The 22,177-nt window shown below is 35.0% G+C and overlaps 1 protein-coding gene across 1 annotated transcript in view; it reads left to right on the forward strand.

The window, feature by feature from the left end:
• The window catches only part of LOC140447241 (uncharacterized), a 36,094-nt gene extending 14,322 nt beyond the window's left edge, over positions 1-21,772 (forward strand). Inside the window, exon 3 of the mRNA XM_072539780.1 lies at positions 20,777-21,772. Coding sequence (XP_072395881.1) covers positions 20,777-20,889 — 113 coding nt within the window. The 3' untranslated portion in view covers positions 20,890-21,772. The remainder of the gene's footprint in view (positions 1-20,776) is intronic.
• The last annotated feature ends 405 nt before the right edge of the window (positions 21,773-22,177 follow it).

The following is a 22,177-nucleotide window of genomic DNA, read 5'->3' on the forward strand; positions in this document are numbered from 1 at the left end:
TCATTAAATCAACAAAAAATACATACATATTCTGTAAAAACATAAAAAAAGTGAAGTGGTTACGGAAGCGCTTAATTTTAGTCAGTGGTCTTCGCTTTTTTCGTCACACTTTGCTCATTTTCATCTGGAGATCATTTAAAAAAACTGTCCAAGGAGGTTTGTTTCTTCCTCCCTTTCAGAACATTGCGGAAATGTGTTACGCAAGTTTCGTTGAACAACACCGTATGCTGATGCGAATGTAGTTCGCCTAACTCGTCGGTTGTCAGTTCCTGAGACTGTTCCTCGACAAGTTCGTTCACATCTCTTTGAGCTCTTTTCCAACAAGCCCTCGGATTAGCAAAGATCGGACCAATCGAAACGGAGATACGGTATAGTGCCGTTTTGGCAATGTCTTTGTCTCTGTTTTTTGTGTTAACGTATTCGATATTCCCTCCTCTTTCATTTAACGTGTTACACGTAGTAATCTGACTAATAACAAGAGAGATACGATATAGTGACGTTGTGGCAATGTCTTTGAGTTTGTTTTTAGTCTTAACATATTCGTTACCACCTCCACTTTCCATCGATACCTTGCACGTTGTTGTATGTTGAGCTGTTTAGACGTTACAAGCTTACTGTCCTTTTGGCAATGCCATCTTTGACGCAAAGCGTCAAAAACGTCAGAATGAACCTTAGCGATTTCTTATGGGATTTTACATGGGGAAATACGCCGAACTCTTGTTGCCCCTTTATTTGGATAGGTAGAGGAGGTCCATATAATTGGCCACCTAGGTCACCAGTATTGACCAAGATGGATTTCTTTATATATATATATATATATATATATATATATATATATATATATATATATATATATATATATATATATATATATATATATATGTATATATATGTATATATTTATTATGAGTTCGAATCTCGGCACCAACAACGACATTTTCTAAACTGATACGAGTTGTTCACCATGATTCGGAGGGCACGTTAATCCCCCTGGACTAGTGCATCGACACTAGCTACATGAAACAGGCAGCTTACAAGATGCAAACGGCACCGGAACCTGTCTCAAAGGATATCCCCGGCAAATATGCCATATGATATTATTTTAATCTCAAATTTGCATCTTATTAGGTCTTTTTGTTTTTTTTGTGGCTATATTTTCATTTTTGAATTCCTTATCGTTAGTATTGAACATGCATTTATTTGGAGATAGTTTTATTTTCCTCAATCAGGACTGCGCCATCTGCATAGCATACTATTTTTATTCGTTTTTTTCCCATTTGGTATCTAGTTTTTCCTTTTACCTGTAGGATACTAAATGAGTCTCTCTCTCAAATTCCAGTTCCGTCTGGTCATTTCCAAGCGTTCTCCTGTTTCTGTCTGTAATTTTATTTCAGTTTTGTTGCTTTTCTAGTGTTTGAGGTGTTCCGTGTTTACGTGAGGTGTTCCGTGTTTTCTAGTGTTTAAGACATTGAGTTTATTAAGGCTATATACTGGAACCAGAAAGCAGTAGTAAAGGTGAACGATATAGAAACAAATAATATACCGATTGCGAGAGGGGTCAGGAAAGGATGCGTCTTGTCTCCGACGCTTTTCAACGTGTACTCACAGGTCATATTCAGAAAAGCCTTATGGGAAAGAAAAGAGGGAATAAGAATTGGTGGAGAAATCGTAAACACCATGAGATCTGCAGATGACACGGTAATTATGGCTGAGAGTATAGAAGAACTACAAACTTTACTAGATGCAATAAATAGTGAATGCATTCAAATGGGACTTGACATCAACACAGATAAGACCAAATTTATGATAGTATCAATGAGTCCAATAAATAATGAACAACCCACTCTTGGTGGACAACAAATAGAGAGAGTGACAAAATATAAATATCTGGGAGCTTGCATCAACACAGAATTAGATCCAGACCAAGAGATCAGGATACGAATAGAAATGGCAAGGGCAGCGTTCTTAAAATTCAAGCAATTGTTCTGTGACAAAAATCTGAATACTGCGCTGAGACTGAGGTTTGTTGAATGTTACGTCTGGTCGCAACTATTGTACGGGGTAGAAACATGGACGTTAAAAGCGCAAATAGTTAAGAAGCTTGAAGCCTTTGAACTTTGGATATACCGGAGAATGTTGAGAATTCCATGGACTGCCAGGGTCACCAATGAGGAAGTGCTGAGAAGGATGGGTCGAGACAAAAAATTGTTGAGAACAATAAAAGTACGCAAGACTGCATACCTTGGACACATACTGAGGAATGATAAATATAGTCTTCTGCAGGTCATCATGCAGGGTAGAGTCGATGGCAAAAAATGAATAGGTAGAAAGAGGAAGTCATGGCTGCGAAATATTCGAGACTGGACAAACATGACTGTAGACGAATTATTCCACGTTGCAAAAGACAGAGAAACTTTTAGAATTGTGGTCGCCAACCTCCGTTAATGGGGACGGCATAGGAAGAAGAAGAAGAGGTGTTCCGATTTTTTGGTATTAGGTTCATTTAAGTGCTGTGAATCCATCTTTGGTAATATGTTTACCTTCTACCAAGACTTTAATTTCCTCCTTTTTCTTTTTATCAATCTCCATATCTCTCTCTGAAATATATAAAATTCATATTATATTTTTTCGGGAATTTTTCCCATTGTTTTGCTTTCTAGTTTATTATTAGCGGATGTGTCTCATTTAGGACCCTCTTCTATATTTTATAAGCCCCCGGTATCTTTTTTTTATAGAGAAAAACGCGCAAAAAGTTAAAGTGGTTGACTCAAAAAGGTAGTCATTATTTAAGGATTACAGTTACTTATAAAAAAACCGATCAATTCAGTCGATGAACATTCTGATTTGAATGTAAAGTGGGTGTAGAGCTTACAAGCCTGTCTTTCATAACGAAAATCATGTTTCTGTAAGGTCTTAATTGCATTTTGCGTAACTACTTCCTATTGGGATTTGTTATGAACATATCATATATGTAGTTGTTTACATATTATATTTAATTAGGAGGTCTTATCAAAATCCACGTGCAATATATCATCGAGTATTAAAATTATTATTAAAACGTAGCAATTTTACACAAAACAACATTATCTTAAATGGTATAATTGTTTAATAAATAATATATTACGCCTAAATACAAGTACGTCGTATTTGCATAAGCTGTAATTAAAATTTACATAGTATGAATGGATACGGGCAAATTATAATGATATGGAATTAATGTGCACTCATATTCTGCATTGTTCACTTACTTTTCAAAGACTAACGTGTTTTCGAAAGAAATATTTTATGAACTGTATATAAAATATTTAAATATTGGTCGTATATAGCTCTATTGATTTGCATGAGATCGAATCAGTAAATACTGGGTTTGTTCCATAACTATGTGGCTAACACGCGAATTCGTACGAATCTTCACCATTCTGTAGTACTATAATCGGAGATCTCAGGCCAGTTTTCACCATGTTTCATCCGTTTCATGTTTAATTCAATCATAGTAATTAATTGTTGACAAAAATTTTATTTCGATCATTTTTTTAATAAAATACGCTGCTCATGGAGTATATGCATGTTTTTTTTATATCAAATTAAAGCTAATTATTTTCTTAATATGATGATATAAATTTGCCTGAGAAAAAATGGTCGAGAATTGGGGTTTCCAGCTGTTAAAAACACGAGGTATCAAAAAAAAAGAGCTAGCGCGCAACGCTACTGGTTTGAAGTGTCAGTTGTGTGAGTTTTTAAAGCATGCTTCGATAGATATATAATAGTATATATATATATATATATATATATATATATATATATATATATATATATATTGTGACAATTAGGGTTTATAGAAAATAATTTATAAGTTATATACTACATAATATTAGATATAAAAAAGTATTTGATTATTTTAAATAAGTTATATACTAGAGAATTTAATAAAAATTATTTATGTGAGGGCATTTTAAGAAATTAGCATATAATAATTGTAAAAAGTTGTATTTTAGTAGTTATGATTTTGTAGATATTTTTAAGTGAGCCATGTGACTAGGCAACACACTATACCCTCCATTCCTAAGTGTCATTTTAAGAATTTTACGAATATAAGTGGGGTTATATTGTTTGAAATGTGTATTTTATTAAATTAGAGTGTTAGTTACTAATTTGAATGTTTATTCTGATCTGAAAAGCCTAAATGTCAACAAAATTATCAATGGAACTCTCCAGAGTGCAGAATTTGACCTGTGTTTATGTTGGAACATTCTGGAATAATGATTATGGCGGTGGATCGAACAGATATTTTTCGAGAACATCTATATAGAAATTAAATAGAATTAAATAGAACATGATATCTTACGAGATGGTTCTAGAATATCCAAAAGATATAAATACCCGTGATTTCGATTCAAGATGGAAGTTTTTAGTTAGAAGTCAAGCAGTTTTGGGCAGTTTTTAGTCAGAAGTCAAGCAGTTTATTATGAAAGTTAGTAGATTAGTGAAGTCAATTGTTCACAGTTTTAGTAAGTCAGTCAAGCAGTTTAATAAGAAATATGAAAGTTAGTTGGAGATAGTCCAATTGTTTAATATAGTGAGTTAAATGAAGATTAAAAATTATGCATATATTTAATGCACATTTATAATTATACACAAATAATTATTGAAGATTAAAAAAAGTATATTGGAAGAAATTAAATTATATTATGGTTGGAGATTAGTATAAATCAACTTATAATAATTGGATATTGGTATATTGAAAAGAAGAATAAATATAAATGGTGTTTGCTGGTTTGTTTGGTGGTGTATAAATGCTGGTGAAGAAAACTATATCTTAAATTGGTAGAAGGTGATAATTGGAAAAAGTAATTTCACAAAAACAAGGATAACCGAAGTACGAGGACATTCAGTGGTGATTAGAATCTATATAGTGGAAAACAGTTCATTTAGGCATTCAGTGAAAGAAAGGTACAAAATTTTGTTAATATAATTTAGTTAGTGTTATAACAATTTCAATTTTGAAGATAGTTTGTTTAAATTTTACATTGTCTATAGAATTTAATTAGTTTTATAAGAGTATCAATTTAAAGATAGTTTATTTTAAATTTACATTGGCTAGGTTAGATATATATGTGTGTTTCATAATAGTTATAATAAAGATAATTTAAAAAAGTACTTACAAACTAATTCTTTGAGAACCGCGATAAAAACCCTATATTATTAAAAATACTCATTGCTCATCATTCAAAACAAAAAACACATCATAACAATATATATATATATATATATATATATATATATATATATATATATATATATATATATATATATATATATATATATATATATATATATATATATATATTATCATGAAAACATGCATAGAAAGTATTTTCCACCTAAGAAGACCGCTTTGCAATTAAATGCTGGTAACTTTAATACTACCGGACCAGATAAGGCGATATATTTTACACTACCTTTATGAATAACATTTTATTGCTATGTTGTTTCAATCAGCACTGCTCAACAAGTTATCGTTTATTGGTTTTAATATTTTATTGCAATAGTACGAGTACGGAATATTTATTTAAACAGTGAATTTATTACATGTTAATTTTTTTTAATTTCTTCTGACGTATCGTATAAAGTAGGTTTACCCAATAATCAAAGTTATGCCTTTACAAAAATATATTATTTGAAAAATAAGGAGTACCATGTTTCATAAGTAGTCATAGTAGTAGGTTTAGTAATGTATTTCTTAAATCCACACAATCATTGAAAAATTATTTAAAAATATCTTTTTTTTAACGACACTGTTATCGACAAAGTAGATCAAATTCAAAATTGTCATCATATTACACTTCTGTTTATCGTTAAAAATTAATTGATGATCGTAGGTTGTATTGGTGGTATTTAATAATTTAGCAAAATACATAATTAGCAAAAATCTTATTTAAAACATGCGAACGGTTTTTGCAATCACAATCAATGCAGTGTTTATACTTGTTTAGCATTGGCTGTTAAATAATTTGTATTCGATTGTTTCGTCTTTTGTACAACCCTCGTCCTTTTTAGGGTGTAGTAGTTGTATATAAGTACCTATATACAACTTAAAGTAAAATGAGTAATTTGAAAGAAAATAAAATACAGTCGAAACGTAGAGTGTTATCTCCAGAAGAACGGCGTTTAGTTCTGAAAGTCGAAAGTTATTTCAATTTGAAAAAAAAAGTTGGTCCATTGACATCTGTTATGGCAGTTCAGAAACGCACATGCGATGCTTGCGGTATCTCAGAGAGGATATTCTGAAGAATTAATAACATGAGTGAGGATGAAATAAATAAAGTAAGCAAGAGGAATCGTCGACATCCAAAAACTTTAGATTTGCACCAGTCAATTAAATTTGCAATTAAAAATATATACAGTATGGTGGAAATGAAAGGAATAAATTCGTTATTTCGTAAACCGGAGACTTTAAGGAAAAATCCTGAAACCCGTCGATTTTTATTTTTAAATAAGCTATTCGTAAGAATACATTTTTATTTTTGACGTCATCTATGTGAGCGTGATGACGTCATTGCTAAAATTTTTGAATAGAAAGGGGGGTATTGTAATACATAATTTGAAAGGTCTTTTAAATACCTATTCAGCTATATCAATATGTCTAAGTAATTAAAGTTTGTAATTGTTTAAAAAAATAATTAAATTTTTATTATTACAATAAATATTTATTAAGTATTATTCAATAAATACAACGAAACCTAAATTAAGTGCTCAAATTGTTTACCTTCAGCTAAAATACAATGAGAAAGGCTGGCCGCGAACTCTTCTCTAACATTCTCTAAAACTTCCCGAGTTATTTGAACAACCTCATTACGTATTCTTTCTTTCAGTTCATTAATATTTTGTGGTCCATTTTGATACACCTTACTTTTTAAATATCCCCATAAAAAGAAATCAAGAGGAGTCAAATCAGGTGACCTAGGCGGCCATTCTATTGTTCCCATTCGACCTATCCATCGATTTGGAAAGACGTTGTTTAAGTAGTTGCGTACCAAGACAGCATAGTGTGGAGGCGCACCATCTTGCTGTAGCCATAAATCATTTCTGTTTGGAAATAACCGGTTCAATTTTGGAAGCAAGAAATTTTGAAGAAATTCTAAATATCGAGGACCTGTTAAGTTTTCTTCGAAAAAGTATGGTCCAATACACCTATTATCTATTATTCCCACCCAAACATTAATTTTCTCTGGGTATTGAGTACGGTACTCTTGCATCCAGTGTGGATTTTCCGTAGCCCAGTACCGATAAGTTTGACGATTGATATGACCGTTTAGTAGAAATGTAGCTTCATCAGAGAAAATAATCTTTTTTTAAAAACATCGGATCTCTGTTATTTCGTTCCATTATAATGTCACAAAATTCAATTCGTCAATTCCATCAAAATCATCTTCCATAAGTTCTTGTACTAAACTTACTTTGTAGGGATGCCACTTTTCCTTCTTTAGCTGTTTAAGAACTGTTGAATGGTCCATGTCATTATCTAATGCTACTTGCCGTGAACTGTTATGAGGATTATCTTGAAAAGCTAACAGAACGTCTACTTGTTGGTTTTTAGATATTGGTTTTCTACTACCTTTAGGAAGGTCTTTAACATGACCCGTTTCTCTAAATTTTTTCTCAATTTTGCTTACAGTGGATTGTGAAATTGGTTCTCGACGGGGGCATTTATTATTAAATAACGCACATACTTCTTTCTGCGTACGTGTTTTATCTCCATAACCAATCATTATGAGAATTTCAATTCTTTGCGTTTCAGTTAGCTTCATGTTCAAAGATACAAAGACTTTTTGAATACGTTTACTACAATAATACTATTAATCACTTGACAGAAAGATAATTAAGTTTGAATGTCCAACTATCAATGTTCATATTGATAAGGTAACTAGTTTTTTTAAAAAGGTAAAAAGTAGATAAAAAAGATATTTCATTACCAGTGATGGCCTTTATAAAATTTATTTTTGGGTGTCAAGAATACATGATATCAATACTTAATAAATATTTATTGTAATAATAAATATTTAATAATTTTTTTAAACAATTACAAACATCAAATACTCAGACATCTCAGACATATTGATATGGCTGAATAGGTATTTAAAAGACCTTTCAAATGATGTATTACAATACCCCTCTTTCTATTTAAAAATTTTAGCAATGACGTCATCACGCTCACATAGATGACGTCAAAAATAAAAATGTATTCTTACGAATAGCTTATTTAAAAATAAAAATCGACGGGTTTCAGGATTTTTCCTTAAAGTCTCCGGTTTACGAAATAACCTATTTATTCCTTTCATTTCCACCACATTGTATAATATGTATAAAGCCAAAGAACATGTAACAATTAGTGCTATGTTACAAAAAATAAAAGACAAGGAACTGTGTGATATTAGTTTAACAAGTTTGTGGAGAGTGCTGAAACATTTAGGTTTTGGATATAAAAAGACAAATAATAGAATAAAGTATTGTGTGAACTCTCTAATGTTGTTTCAAAACGGTGGCATTTTTTAAGAAAATACATGAACAATAAAACGTCTGATAGTCCGAGGCAAGTTGTATTTTTAGATGAAGCTTGGATTTTCGCTAAAGGAAATATGTCAAAATCATCCTGGCAAGATGGCACCACGAAATGTTATTCTTCGTGTACACGAAATGGTAAACGCTACATTATACTTCATGCTGGAAATGATGAGGGTTTTATTCCTGACGCTAGTTTAATTTTTTCGTCCACAAAGAATACAGGTGATTACCATGGAAATATGGATGCAAATATTTTTGAAGAATGGTTTGAAGAAAATTTGTTAAAAAAATTGGAGCGACCATCCATAATAGTGTTGGATCATGCATCCTACCACTCAAGAGTAGAAGAGAGATTTCCTTCAAGCAGCTGGACAAAAGAAGAAATAAAGTTGTGGTTGACAGAAAAGAAAATTTATCACAGTGACATATTTTTAAAAGTCGATTTACTTCAAAGGTGTGGAGAGCACAAAATTCAAAAGAAATTTGTTATTGACCAAATGGCTCTTAAATATGGCCATGAAGTTCTTCAACTACCACCCTACCATTGTCACTATGAGGCAATTGAGTTAGTTTGGGGCATAGCCAAAAATTTTTATGATAAACATGCATCCAAAACAACAGATGACGCTAGCGTTCTTAGTTTATGGAAAGAATCGCTTGAACAAATACAAGGCAGAACAATGGCAAAATTATATTAGACATACGGAAGACATAATCGTTCAGTCTTCAAACCGAGCTAGTTATGGATGAGGTCCGGCCTCTAATTATTCGGATAGACAATTCAGATAGTGACGACTCTGATAGTGAAATATCAGACAGTGAATAGGACAAATCGTTTGTTAAAGAGAAGTAACAAAAATTGTTTCGGGAATTTAATTCGGACTTTGTGGTGTGTTTTAGTTAAACAATAAAGTACCTTCAGCCTAATTACTGGACTGCGTACACTTAATAGCTACAAAAAAGGTAAAAGGACTTTACCATTAATTGAATTAAAAACATTTGCTGCCACTTTTTAAATGGCAACCGATTATCAATGTTTTCTCATAATTTTAAATGTATGTACAAATATAAGTTTGACAGTAGGTTATGGTAGACCCGTATTCTGAAATATTTTAATAAGAGGTCGTCCTTGTAGATCGTGATCTTACAGATCTGTTATTTTAATTACTGGATGAGGAAGTACTATGCATGTATCATTATACTGTAAATTAATTTTTATTCTCCGGTCCGTCCATTTATTTTTAAAAGTTTATACTTTACATACAGTAATTTATAGTATCCTCTTACGCTATCTTTATAACTTTTAAAGTTAGCATCGTTATTCACGCTCCAAAAAAAGTTTATTAAACCAATGTTTTTGCTCATTAAATTTTAATTAGACTGAGCATAACGTTTAATGTTGCCGTAAAGTTTTAATGGGAAAAGTGTGCCGGGAATTACTTATATTACTTGTACTTAAACTATGAATTGTTTTTTCGTACCTGGTTTAGATAAATCCTACAGTAATTCCGGTGCGCTAGGGATTCTAAACAGTACAGGTCGGATTATAAAATAATCCACATTCCCACATTTCACACTCATTTCAGGATAAATGTGCATTGCATAAAATTAACAAAAAGTGTACAATAACATGTTTTTTGAACGTCAATTTTAAATTAGAGCAAGACTCACTTTAATAGAAAAAAAAATATTTTTTCAAAATGACAAAATTTGAAAATTACAAGTTGTAGTGGTTAAAAGGGCTACCAGTTAAAATGTCATAAAAATCAAACTACTAATGGTCTAAATAGTATTTTAAGTCTATTTCTTCCTTAAAAATGTAAATTTCTTAAAAATAGTCTATACACGGATTTCATTTTAGATTTTGTTTACAAAAATCGCAAATATAATGTTCAGTTTCTCAGCAATTGTGAGCCGACATTTCACACATTAAACCTTGAACCCATAGTTCTCCTTTCCTATCATTTGAATACAACTTATCACAGAAAATACAGGAAGCGTCTTCACTTGTGGGGATTTCAATTCTAATTGGTAACTCTAAAACTATTGTTCTTTCCTCCGAGCTAACTGGGCATTGTTTTAGGTTGAGCTTCCGCTTTACTGTCTGTGTTTTAGATCCTTGTTTCTTCTTTCCATGATCACCTTGCTCTTGTTTTATAATTTTCTTTTTCCCTAAAACTGCGTTACTTTCTTCCATTTTGCTCTTTTTATCTGCTTCTTTTTCTCCACGGATTTTAACCTTTCTTTGCTTATTAGCTTCCTTTTCCTTACTTTTTTGCTGGTTTGGGTCCTTTATTTAGCAACCTTTTCTTGTTTTTTGGAACAGATAAAATGTCTCTTGGTGAAACCATTGCTTTTTTCATTGACATGGATAACATGCCCGAAGGACCAGCTTCTGCTAGGTCTTTAGCACAGGGTGTGTTGCTCTGGACTGCGCTAGTTTTCTGAAGATCTGAAGGTTAGTTCTGGGGTGCGGTCCCTGGGCGATCGATAATGCCCTCTTGAGTCGCAAGACGTGGAGTGTTTGTGGATTTCTTCCTACCCTTATGAACCTCAAGAGTGTCTATGTCCAACTCTTCCATATTAGAAGGACCAAAGTCCACATCTGAAAAGATGTTTCGGTTGCATGGATATGTTCCACAAACTTCGGAACAATGGACTGCTATTTGTCCAAGTGATTTATTTCCATTTTGCTCTTTTTATCTGCTTCTTTTTCTTCGCGGATTTTAACCTTTCTTTGTTTATTACCTTCCTTTTCCTTACTTTTTTGTTGGTTTGGGTCCTTTATTTGGCAACCTTTTCTTGTTTTTTGGAACAGATAAAATGTCTCTTGGTGAAACCATTGCTTTTTTCATTGACATGGATAACATGCCCGAAAGACCAGCTTCTGCTAGGTCTTTAGCACAGGGTGTGTTGCTCTGGACTGCGCTAGTTTTCTGAAGTTCTGAAGGTTAGTCCTGGGGTGCGGTCCCTGGGCGATCGATAATGCCCTCTTGAGGCGCAAGACGTGGAGTGTTTGTGGATTTCTTCCTACCCTTATGAACCTCACGAGTGTCTATGTCTAACTCTTCCATATTAGAAGGGCCAAAGACCACATCTGAAAAGATGTTTCGGTCGCATGGATATTTTCCACAAACTTCGAAACAATGGACGGCTATTTGACAACTTTGTCATCTTAGATAGGCTTTTCCAGACAGCCCAGCTATGTTATACGGTCCAAGTGATTTATCATTATGGAGTATCCATTGCCTAACGTTTTCACTATAATGATGTTTGAGTGGAGACATGAATGATTTGTCCAGTGGCTGCATTTTGTGAGAGGCATGGGGTGGTAAGCTAATTATTGTTATGTGGTTTCCTCTTGCAATATCTACAACATCAATATTTTTAGTGTTGGTGTTATGCCCATCAAGGATAAGAAGAATGGGACTTTCCTTTGTAGGATTAACTTTTTCGATGAAATGGTTTTACCACTCAGTGAATAAATTTCCTTGAATCGAACTAGATGGATGGGCTCTTCCTATGTTAGAGTTAAGTATAGTTAAGGATGCATAGCTTACTGCATACAAATATTTTCGGATGAAATTTAGCCATCGCAACTGATGAAATTTTCGTTTTGGACATGCCACGGTAGTGACATTTTGCGCACTTAAAGCGTATCTTGTAGAATATTTTTTTAATGATATACATGATGGAAGTTATAGAGTATTTGAAGTATATGCATATGCATAATCTACTTGAAGCTATATCAGTACAGGGTAACCATAGTCAAAGGGGACACGCAAAATCTTCCTATCTTTTAAATTACCCATATATACCTGAATAATTTGCACATCCAGATTAAAATCAAAATTTTCCTCTTATTCTACCTTATTACAGTGCTGCCTGTAGGGAAGGATTGTATTGATGCCCAGGAGAACAAAATGCGAGTGTTCACTTCCGAGATATTCTCAACCTCTGTCTAAAAGAGCAGAATTAAAGATAAGCGTTGAGAAAATTAAACTTATCACAAATCTTGTACTGAGCGGAAATATAACTATTGATAATAATACCATACAACACACAATATCGAATTAAAAGCACTCTACAATGACGCCGATATTGTCCAAGAAATTAAATCACAGCGACTAAGATGGTCAGGTCACGTGAACAGACTGCATAACGAGAGACTTGTAAAACTGGTATGGGAGGAGATTCCCTCAGGAAAAAGGCCACTCGGACGTCCCAAAATGCGATGGAGAGATAACATCCAAGCAGATCTCCGGAAAATGAACATTCCATTTGACCCTAGGTTGATGGAAGACCGAACAAATTGGAAAAAAGTTGTACAGTCAGCCAAGACCCACGCAGTATTGTAGCGCTACGTGATGATGATGATGAACACACAGACACACAGTCAGCAAAGATTACTTTGCTGACACGGGCAGCAAAGTAAGCTATAGTGGAAGAAGTTCAATTCCCATGTGTCTTAAGTTAAAGATTTATAATCGATGTGTTTCGCCCATACAAACTTATGGAGCAGAGACTTTAACCTTCAGGTAGTGGCGCTATAGTTTCTTACAAGTTTATACCGGTGTCATAGACCAGGTGGGTCTAAAAAAATGGAAATAGAGGATTTTTCTTTTTTATTTTGTAGAAATTTAAAATAGGTAAATATATTAAGACGTTTTAGTAAAAAAAATCATTTAAACTTTATTAAACTAGTTAATCTGTTTGTTCGGGCTTTTAGGCCGTTGAATGTTACTGCTTTGCTTGTAACCTAAAACTGACGCGGCGTTGTACTACGGAGGCCATATTGATATTTTCTATCCGCCTCCCGTCTACTCGTTTCGTCGTGAGGGGGCGTGTCGTCGTTCGTAGCTTTTCTTTTTTCGTGATTTGCGGGAAGGATGTTTGTGGATTTTAATATTGGTATCCATGTTTCGTTAATTTTTAGTCCTTCTTCTATCCGATTAAAATTATTTGGATGCTTATATATTTCCACCGCTTCCCGATATAACCATGGGTAGTACTGTAATTTTTTATCCAGCATCTGCGTTTCTTTCTGCACCAAATTCACAACATAATAGTCAAAGTCTGGGAAGAAGAACAAATGCCAGAGGAATGGTGCACTGGAATCATATGCACAAAAAGGGAGATTTGTTGGAATGTAAAAATTATAGGGGTATAACTCTTCTGAATACAATGTACAAAATATTCTCCAACACCCTGTACAGCCGTTTAAGTACGTACGTGGAAGAAATCCTTGGTGAGTATCAAAGCGGTTTTAGGCCAGGTAGGTCAACAATTGACCAGATTTTTGTGCTACGTCAAATCTTAGAAAAAACCAATGAATTTAATATTGACACGTTCCATCTCTTTGTGGACTTTAAGTCAGCGTATGATAGCGTCCTAAGAGGTAAATTATACGAAGCCATGAATGAACTTAACATTCCCCATAAATTAATAAGGCTCGTAAAAGCAACTATGAGTAAAGTGATCTGCAGAGTGCAAATACAAGGTGATATGTCACAAGCGTTTGAAACATATGCAGGGTTACGGCAGGGAGACGCGCTGGCGTGCCTTCTCTTTAATATAGCGTTAGAAAAGACTATAAGAGATGCCGAGTTACACAATAGGGGAACAATCTTTAATAAATCAACGCAGATTATGGCTTACGCTGACGATCTGGATTTGATCGCACGTACTACACGAGGACTTAAAGAGATGACTTCCACCTTCTTGACAGCCGCACAAAATATGGGCCTTAAAATAAACGAGGAAAAAACCAAAATGTTAGCATCTATTCCAAATAACAGAGATAGAGCTAGAAACGCCGAAGAAAACTTCAGTATAGACCAATATAATTTTGAGGTAGTAAATAAGTTTACATATTTGGTTCTCTCATAACAAACGATAATGACACATCTGAAGAAGTAAAACGGAGGGTACTGCTAGCAAACAAATGTTATTTTGGACTAAACAAGCAGCTAAAAAACAGAAATTTAAGCCAGAAAACCAAACTAATAATATATAGAACACTCATCCTACCAGTGCTGACATATGGGTCAGAAACATGGACCATCTCCAAAACAGACGCAAATCTTCTGCTCGTCTTCGAAAGGAAGATACTAAGAAGAATAATGGGCGCATTCTGTGAGAATGGTATTTGGAGAAGGCGATATAATTTCGAATTGTACGAGAAGTATAAAAAAATAGTAAATGGTAGAGATGTAATATCCTTCATAAAAATAGGTAGGCTTAGATGGGCTGGACATGTGTCAAGAGCAAATGAAAATTACCCACCCAGACGAACTCTATTATCGGTCCCAGTGGGAAATAGGAGTAGAGGCAGACCACGACTGAGATGGAGGGACGGTGTGGACGAGGACGCAAGGAAAATCGGCGCGGCAAATTGGCAACGATTGGCGATGAACAGAAACGATTATTGGCGAAATAGACTGGGAAAGGTCAAGGCTCAACTAGAGCTGTAGCACCACTGATGATGATGATGATCTGCGTTTCTTCAAAGAGTATCCCATGTTCTCCGCTTCCCAAAGCTTGTTCGGCAACGGCAGATTTGTCGATATGTCCTAAACGACAATCTTTTATATTCGTTTTTCCTTGTGTTTGTGTGTCTTTTCGTGGTTCTCACATATACCATTCCACATGTGCATGGTATTCGGTATACTCCGGCCGTTGCTAATGGGTCGCGTTTGTCCTTCACCGATCTTAAACAGTTCTTGATTTTCTTTGTAGGCATGAAAATGGTCTTTACATTGGCTTTTTTAAGTATTCGCCCAATTCTGTCCGTTACCCCCGATATATAGGGCAAGAACGCTTTGCCTATGCATGCTGTTTCTTCGTCCTTTCTTCTAGACTACACCTACGTGGCGTAGGCGTTCAAGTCGCAATCGAAAGAATTACGATGCTAAAGTGGAACTAGGCAGGACACTTAAAGAGAATACAAGATGTACACTGGACAAAACGAATCATGGAATGGAGGCCCACAAACTTTAAAAGTAGCCGAGAATGAACACTGATTACATGAAAAACGACGGGAAAAAGTAGCGGGAAACTGTCTACAAGCTGCACAGTGTAGAAAACATTGAAAGAGACTGAGGACACCTATGTCCCGCAGTGAACATGATGATGATAACAACAATGAACCAGCGTGTTCCCCAAACCTGAATCCAATCGAGCATGTGCGGTACATGCTAGGCAGAAGACTTGAGACACGAATTTAAAACAGTGAGGAAGTTAGAATGACTTCGGTTGGGGAATGGAAGACTGTCTCAACACTTGATCAATAGCCTTATCATAAGTATACGAATGACTGCAGTTGTAAGGGCTCGTTTGGGAAACACATAATTGAAGCAAAGAGAATGCATTTAAGTTCAAAATATACGTTCAGTAAAGTTATTCTCTTTAAAACCAGTATTTTGTTTCATTCTGATATCTTGGAGTTGTTTTCTCTTTGACAGGTTACACATAGTACCTACCTACAACTTTTATAAAACCCATTTCATCCATTCCAACATTTTAAAACAATAAACATCGTTCTAAGAGATTATGTGTAAAATATTAACAGTGTGTATTTTATAGAAGAAAATAATTATATTTTATATCTGTTCCTTAAATTTTCCGATGTGTTTATATTGACCTTTACTCTAACTCGTATGACTTGATATTCGAAATCACCTCTCAATCTATGGATTAAAACAGATAGGTAACATTGGAGAAAAGATAGAATATTGTCAGATACTAATTTATCAGAAAAACATAATAACCTTTCTTACTACTTTTTTCTTTCTACTTTTAAATGTTTTTAATCGACAAAACCAGTTTTGTCGTTTTTTTCTGTTAAAAACATTTGCTATCATACCTTTTTATACCTTTCAATGTCCTAGTTTTTCTATTTAAATGTTTACGTATTTTAATATTCCTCGTTAAAAGATAATTAAAATTAAAAATAACCCTTTACATCGTTAAACATTTTTCTATGTGCTGCGTGAATTTAATAAATACCTATTAGAACTAAAATAATATATACGTAAATAGAGTGTCAGTGACGCATAATGCTATAACAGATAAACAAACGTCACGTAGTTGGTGACGTAATATTTGAGTGGGTAACGGAAAAAGTTTTTATTCCAATCTGAGATTGTGTATTTGCAAAAGAAGTTAATTTAAAATTATTTAATCTGCAAATTAATATAGTTTCGGTCGCACGTACACCTACAGGGTTTTTCATTATATTTTGACCCCCTTATTTTCCTTAATTTCGGGAATACAAAAAAAGTTTCAAATAAAAGTTGTATTATTTTATCTGTAACCAACAGTGTGGCAACAGACCAAATTTTGTATACAGGGACTGCCCAATAAAATGCATCTTCAATGTTTCAAATGGGACACCCTATATTTTTAAATAATTTTGAGTAGGCCAGCATTTCCTGATTACAAATATATAACATAGTGTAGCATTAGTTTTGTTCTATAATGGCGTATGGTACTACCATACTAAGATAAGAAAAAATATATTTAGAAAGTCAACAAAATTAATGACTTACAATACTAAATTTAAGATACAATACTACATTTAAAATTACAATAGATGCTCAAATTGTCCTCCATTGTTATCAATGCACAAGTAATATCTTCGTCTCAAACTTTCTAATGCGTCAGATAATGTGTTATGATGACCATTTAAATTTTCAATTTCCGCGCGAACTTTTGCCGTGATAGTGTTAATATTTGTATTTGAATCAAAATACACCCATAAAAATTTTCTTTTAAAAACCCCCATAAAAGGCTATCACATGGTGTTAAGTCGGGACTATTTGGTGGCCTTGTAATGGTACCCTTATTGTCGATCCACACATTAAATTGATTATTTAAATGTTTTTTTCTGGAAACTTCGAATCGTAGGAAACCCGTCGATTATTACCTGGGGTTTCTGCCGGCTGGTGTATGATCTAGAAAAGACTTGAATAAGAAAGGATGTTTACAGTTTAGATATTATCTGGGACTGGAACTGGAACGGTATGCTGGTATCGGCAACTGGACCCTCTTTTACAACTTCCAGTTGTATAAAAATTACAAGGGACTGTTTTTTCTCTGCACCAGTAACTATGCGGATTGCAACAGACTAACACCTGGACTTCGATGTCTTTAAAGATCTCCTCCACCATACTTCGGATAATCCTTCAATCTAATTGGCGGCACTCTAACTTTTTCATGGCTAACTTTTGCACGTCGGACTCTAGTGCGTGCTCTCTCAATTGAAGTAAGGCTTCGCATACATCTCGGTACGTAGGTTGGTCACGGGCAGTGTCTTTTATTACCAGGTAGAAAAGGTAACGTGATGAATTTTGGAGTTTCAAGGCTTTCCCGGGAGCTGGCACTTGGCATGGAAGTTCTGCAACTCGACCGAACTTCCTTCGAAAGACGGATGCCAACCCTGGTGCGTCTTTGATACTGGCCGGGATGGCAAGGGCCAGCGAGTAGTCATCGGGAAGCGCTAAAAAGGAGCTCTCCTTTTTCGGTAAGGCCCGTTACTCGTAGCATAAATAGTACATTTCTTACACCAGTCTTTTACGTCGTCGGAACTGTTCATACAATAAAACTGTTCCTGAATTCGCTGAAGGGTCTTCTTTGCACCAAAATGCCCTCCTGATGGACTGTCGTGTAACTGACGAAGTACTTCGGCTATTCTGCTCTTTGGGATCGCCAACTGTCTTCTCTTCTCCGAACCGTCATCATTGTCCAGTACTCATTTGAGCAAGATATCTTCCATGATAAATGAGTCCCACTGGCCCCTATACGTCTTAACTACTGAGCATAGGTTTGATATTTCTTGCCAAGGTGGTCGACGGTTTTCCTCTTTCCATTTTCGAATTTTCTGTATAACTGGATCTCTTTCTTGTTCTTCCCTGATCTTAGTAGGCGTCCAGTCGTCGTTGACCATCGTTGTTCTTAGCTTAGCACTGCTGCTTCCTTGGATTCCGTTTTGTTGCAGTGGGAACACTCTGCTGGACATGGCCTTCTGGAAAGAGAATCAGCATTTCTGTGGCTAACTCCGGCCCGGTGCTCAATATTGAAATCGTATTCTTGGAGTCGTTCGATCCATCTGGCTATCTGACCCTCTGGATTCTTAAACTGCATCAACCACTTAAGGGCGGCATGGTCGGTTCGGATTAAAAACTTCCTTTCATAGAGGTATTGATAGAAGTGCTCTACTAATTTCACTTTCAGAAGTTCTCTTCCCGTGACACAATAATTCCGCTCAGGTTTTGAAAGAACTTTACTAAAACATCCAAGGACTCGTTCCTGTCCTCCTTGAATCTGAGACAGCACTCCTCCAATTCCCACATTACTTGCATCTGTATCTAAGATGAACTCTCCTTCTGGCAGTGGATACCCTAAAATTGGTGCTGTGATTTTAAGGTCCCAAAGCATTTTGGTATTCTGTATCCCAGCGGTAGTCTCTTGCTTCCTCTGTAAGTCGCGTTAATGGCTTAGCGATATCTGCAAACTTCTTAATAAACCTCTGTTAGTAGTACATAGTCCAAGAAAACTTCTGATTTGATGTTTGTCCGTTGGTTCTGGCCATTCCTTATCCAAAAGTAGAAAACAATTTACTTCCAGCCAATGTGTCCAATGTGTCGTCGAGGCAGAGGATAACTATCTTTCTTGGCAACGTTGTTCAGCAAACGGTAATCCACACAGAACCTCGTCGTTCCGTCTTTCTTCTTAACCAGGACCACCGGAGAGACCCATGGGCTCGTAGAAGGTTCTATCACCCTATCTTTGTTCATTTCCTGAACAATCGTTTCAGCTCCCTCTCTTTTCGCCTGTGGTAATCGTCGAGCTGTTTGACGAATTGACTTAGCATTACCAGTATCAGTTTTATGCTTAACAACGGTTGTTCTTCCCGTCTTTCCTCCTTTCGGTACGAAAATATCACGATACTACTCTTCTTCACGAAGAAATTCCCTTAATTTCCTTTTTTCCATCTGAATTAGAGACTGTCCCGCAACTGCTACCATTTATGAATTATCAGATGTTGTCGCCTGACGGATTATGGATGTCATAGGTACACAAGTTCCTACTTTTGTCTCTTTCTTGATGGTCACTGGGTAGTCATTGACATTGATAAGTCTCACAGGAATTTCTTTAGCCGAAGTCACCAATTCGTTTCCAATTATGATTCCACGACTAACCTCGTCGTCATGGTTCCAAGGCTCCATCATAACAGGTGTCCCTTCGTCCACAATTCCCTGTAGCCGCGCTACTATGATCGTTTCGCTTCCCGCAGGCACGACTGTATCTTCTTTAATGGCTGCTTGCACAGTGTTGTCATTATGTGGATGAAGAAATACCTCCTCGTTGCCAACTTTGATTACCTTATTCTTAAAATCCAATTGGAATCCATGCATATTCATTACGTCCATTCCTAATATAACATCCTCTTCGATGTCAGCAACTGTAACAGTATGGACAAACTTTTCTGCTCCAATTCCCAATTATACCTGGATTTCTCCATGAATGTTGGCATTTTCAGCTGTAGCGGTCCGAAGTCGCAACCTCGTTTGTAACAGTTTCCTACGGCTGTTTATAACTGTCGGACGTATAATGGTTCTGGTCGCTCCGGTATCCACCAACAACGTATGCCTTTTACCATTTATTTCTCCATTTACATATACACTATCTTCACGACGTTTCAAAGAAGCTATTAGTATGAGAGGGTCTTTGGAAAAGTTCCGGGTCGAAGCTGCCCACCTAAAGCAGACTCTAGTTTTCCTGATGGTGAGTTTCTTGATTTTATGGTCTTCGTTTTCTTGTATGTCGTACTTTTCATCATATTAACGAGCTGGTCAAGTTTATCTTCATCTCCTTCCTCTTTTACAGTCCTAACTTTACTGTAACCGCCAGAGGCCTGCGTAGCTGACTCGTATTCGAGAGCGTCTTGTGACGAGCTAATCGCAGTGTTCTCTGCATTTCATGATCACGAAGACCATCAATAAACGTTTGAACGGCCAATTTTTCCATCATGTCTTCAGGAGCTGTTGGTTAAGCATATCGTACTATCGGCTGTAAGAAAAATAAATTGTAATAAATTTTGAGAAAGTGTAGAAAACAAAAGTTTTCAGTGTTTTATTCTTAGATAAAATGAACTTCCATCAAGTAACGGTCGAATTCATCACTTATTACTAAATTTGTTGTTTTATTTCAGGTCAACATGCTGTAGTATCTAGTGGAGATTTATCGACGAAACTCCAAGCTTTAACGACAAGTGACGGTGGATCAATCGACAAAAGAGACCAGCCAGGTTGTAGTAAAAGCTGAAAAAATTAATTAGAAATATTAAGCGAGCAACTGGTAAAAAAATTAGTCAAAATTTCACTTGTATTTTGTATTTCTTTTAAGAAAGTCGACGTAAAGATGGTAGTTTTGTAGAATGTTTCCTATGTACAGAAAAAAAATACTCAGGAGAAAACCTTTGCCGTATAAAAAAGATCGTTATTTTTTGAAGATGTTTTTGCATTGTACAGGAAACTTTTTACGCGGTATGGAATTGCAGATCTGTAAAAGGAATTTGGGAATTGGCTTAGATTTTTAAGTGTAATGTGGCTAATGTACAAAACGTATATAACTAGTTTTTTAACATTGCAACGGTATGCATATGCTATGCATACTATGTACGATAGCTTTAATGTAAATCTCACTTCTTTTTTAGACCTTAAAAAGGTGTTTTATGAAAATCCAGATATTCTACAGATTTATCTGAAAGTTCACTTCTTATTAGATATTTTTGTGCTGTGTAAAGCTGCCAATTTCGGGCTATGCTCAAATTTTGACAAGTATTTAACCATTTTGTACGTATATCACTACATTTAAAGACAAGTATGTTGAACGCAGGTTTTAATGGTATTTGGTAAGTGAGCTAAATAGTTTATAGTTTTGCTTGGTAAATTGGTTTCTATGGTCAGAAAATTCATGTAGAGGAAAATGGTGAGATTGAATACTTAAGAGGCAGAACCTTGTTCGCCTCGTTCTGCAATTAAATGTAAAAACGAAGTAAAAAGAGGATCTAATACAATAGACTAGGCGGGATCTGTAGAAATTCAGACCATAATGGACATTTTCCATAGGAAGTTATTTTTTTGCCGAAATCCCTTCAGGATGTACCCAATATCGATAATCACGATATGCGCCAGTCGCAAACCCTGTGCTAAATTTTTTATTTAACAAAATCTGAAAACAATTGAAAATTTCTCATTTTTTTGCTCCTATTTTCGTTTATAATTCGAAAAATATTGATCCTAAAGAAAAAATTATAAGAAGTTAAAAGTTTCGTTATTCAATTTTACACAATATTTCGTTAGCTAGAAATTGAAAATTTAATGTTTATTGTTGAAAAAATAGCAATAATTGAAAGATAATGCAATTTTTAGCGCGCGCTATGATTTTGAACTCGCCGATTCACATTTCGAGTGAATGTCCCCCACCACCACCTCTCATGCATTCCGAGCGACAGTTTACGCGAAAACGGTTTTTTATTTGTCTTTTTTATGGATGTTGGCATGAAGCGCATTACGTAAAACTTTTCATATAAAAAGTACTTGATAAGACG

The sequence above is a fragment of the Diabrotica undecimpunctata genome, chromosome 8 (assembly GCF_040954645.1).
Source record: "Diabrotica undecimpunctata isolate CICGRU chromosome 8, icDiaUnde3, whole genome shotgun sequence".
NCBI lineage: Eukaryota > Metazoa > Arthropoda > Insecta > Coleoptera > Chrysomelidae > Diabrotica > Diabrotica undecimpunctata.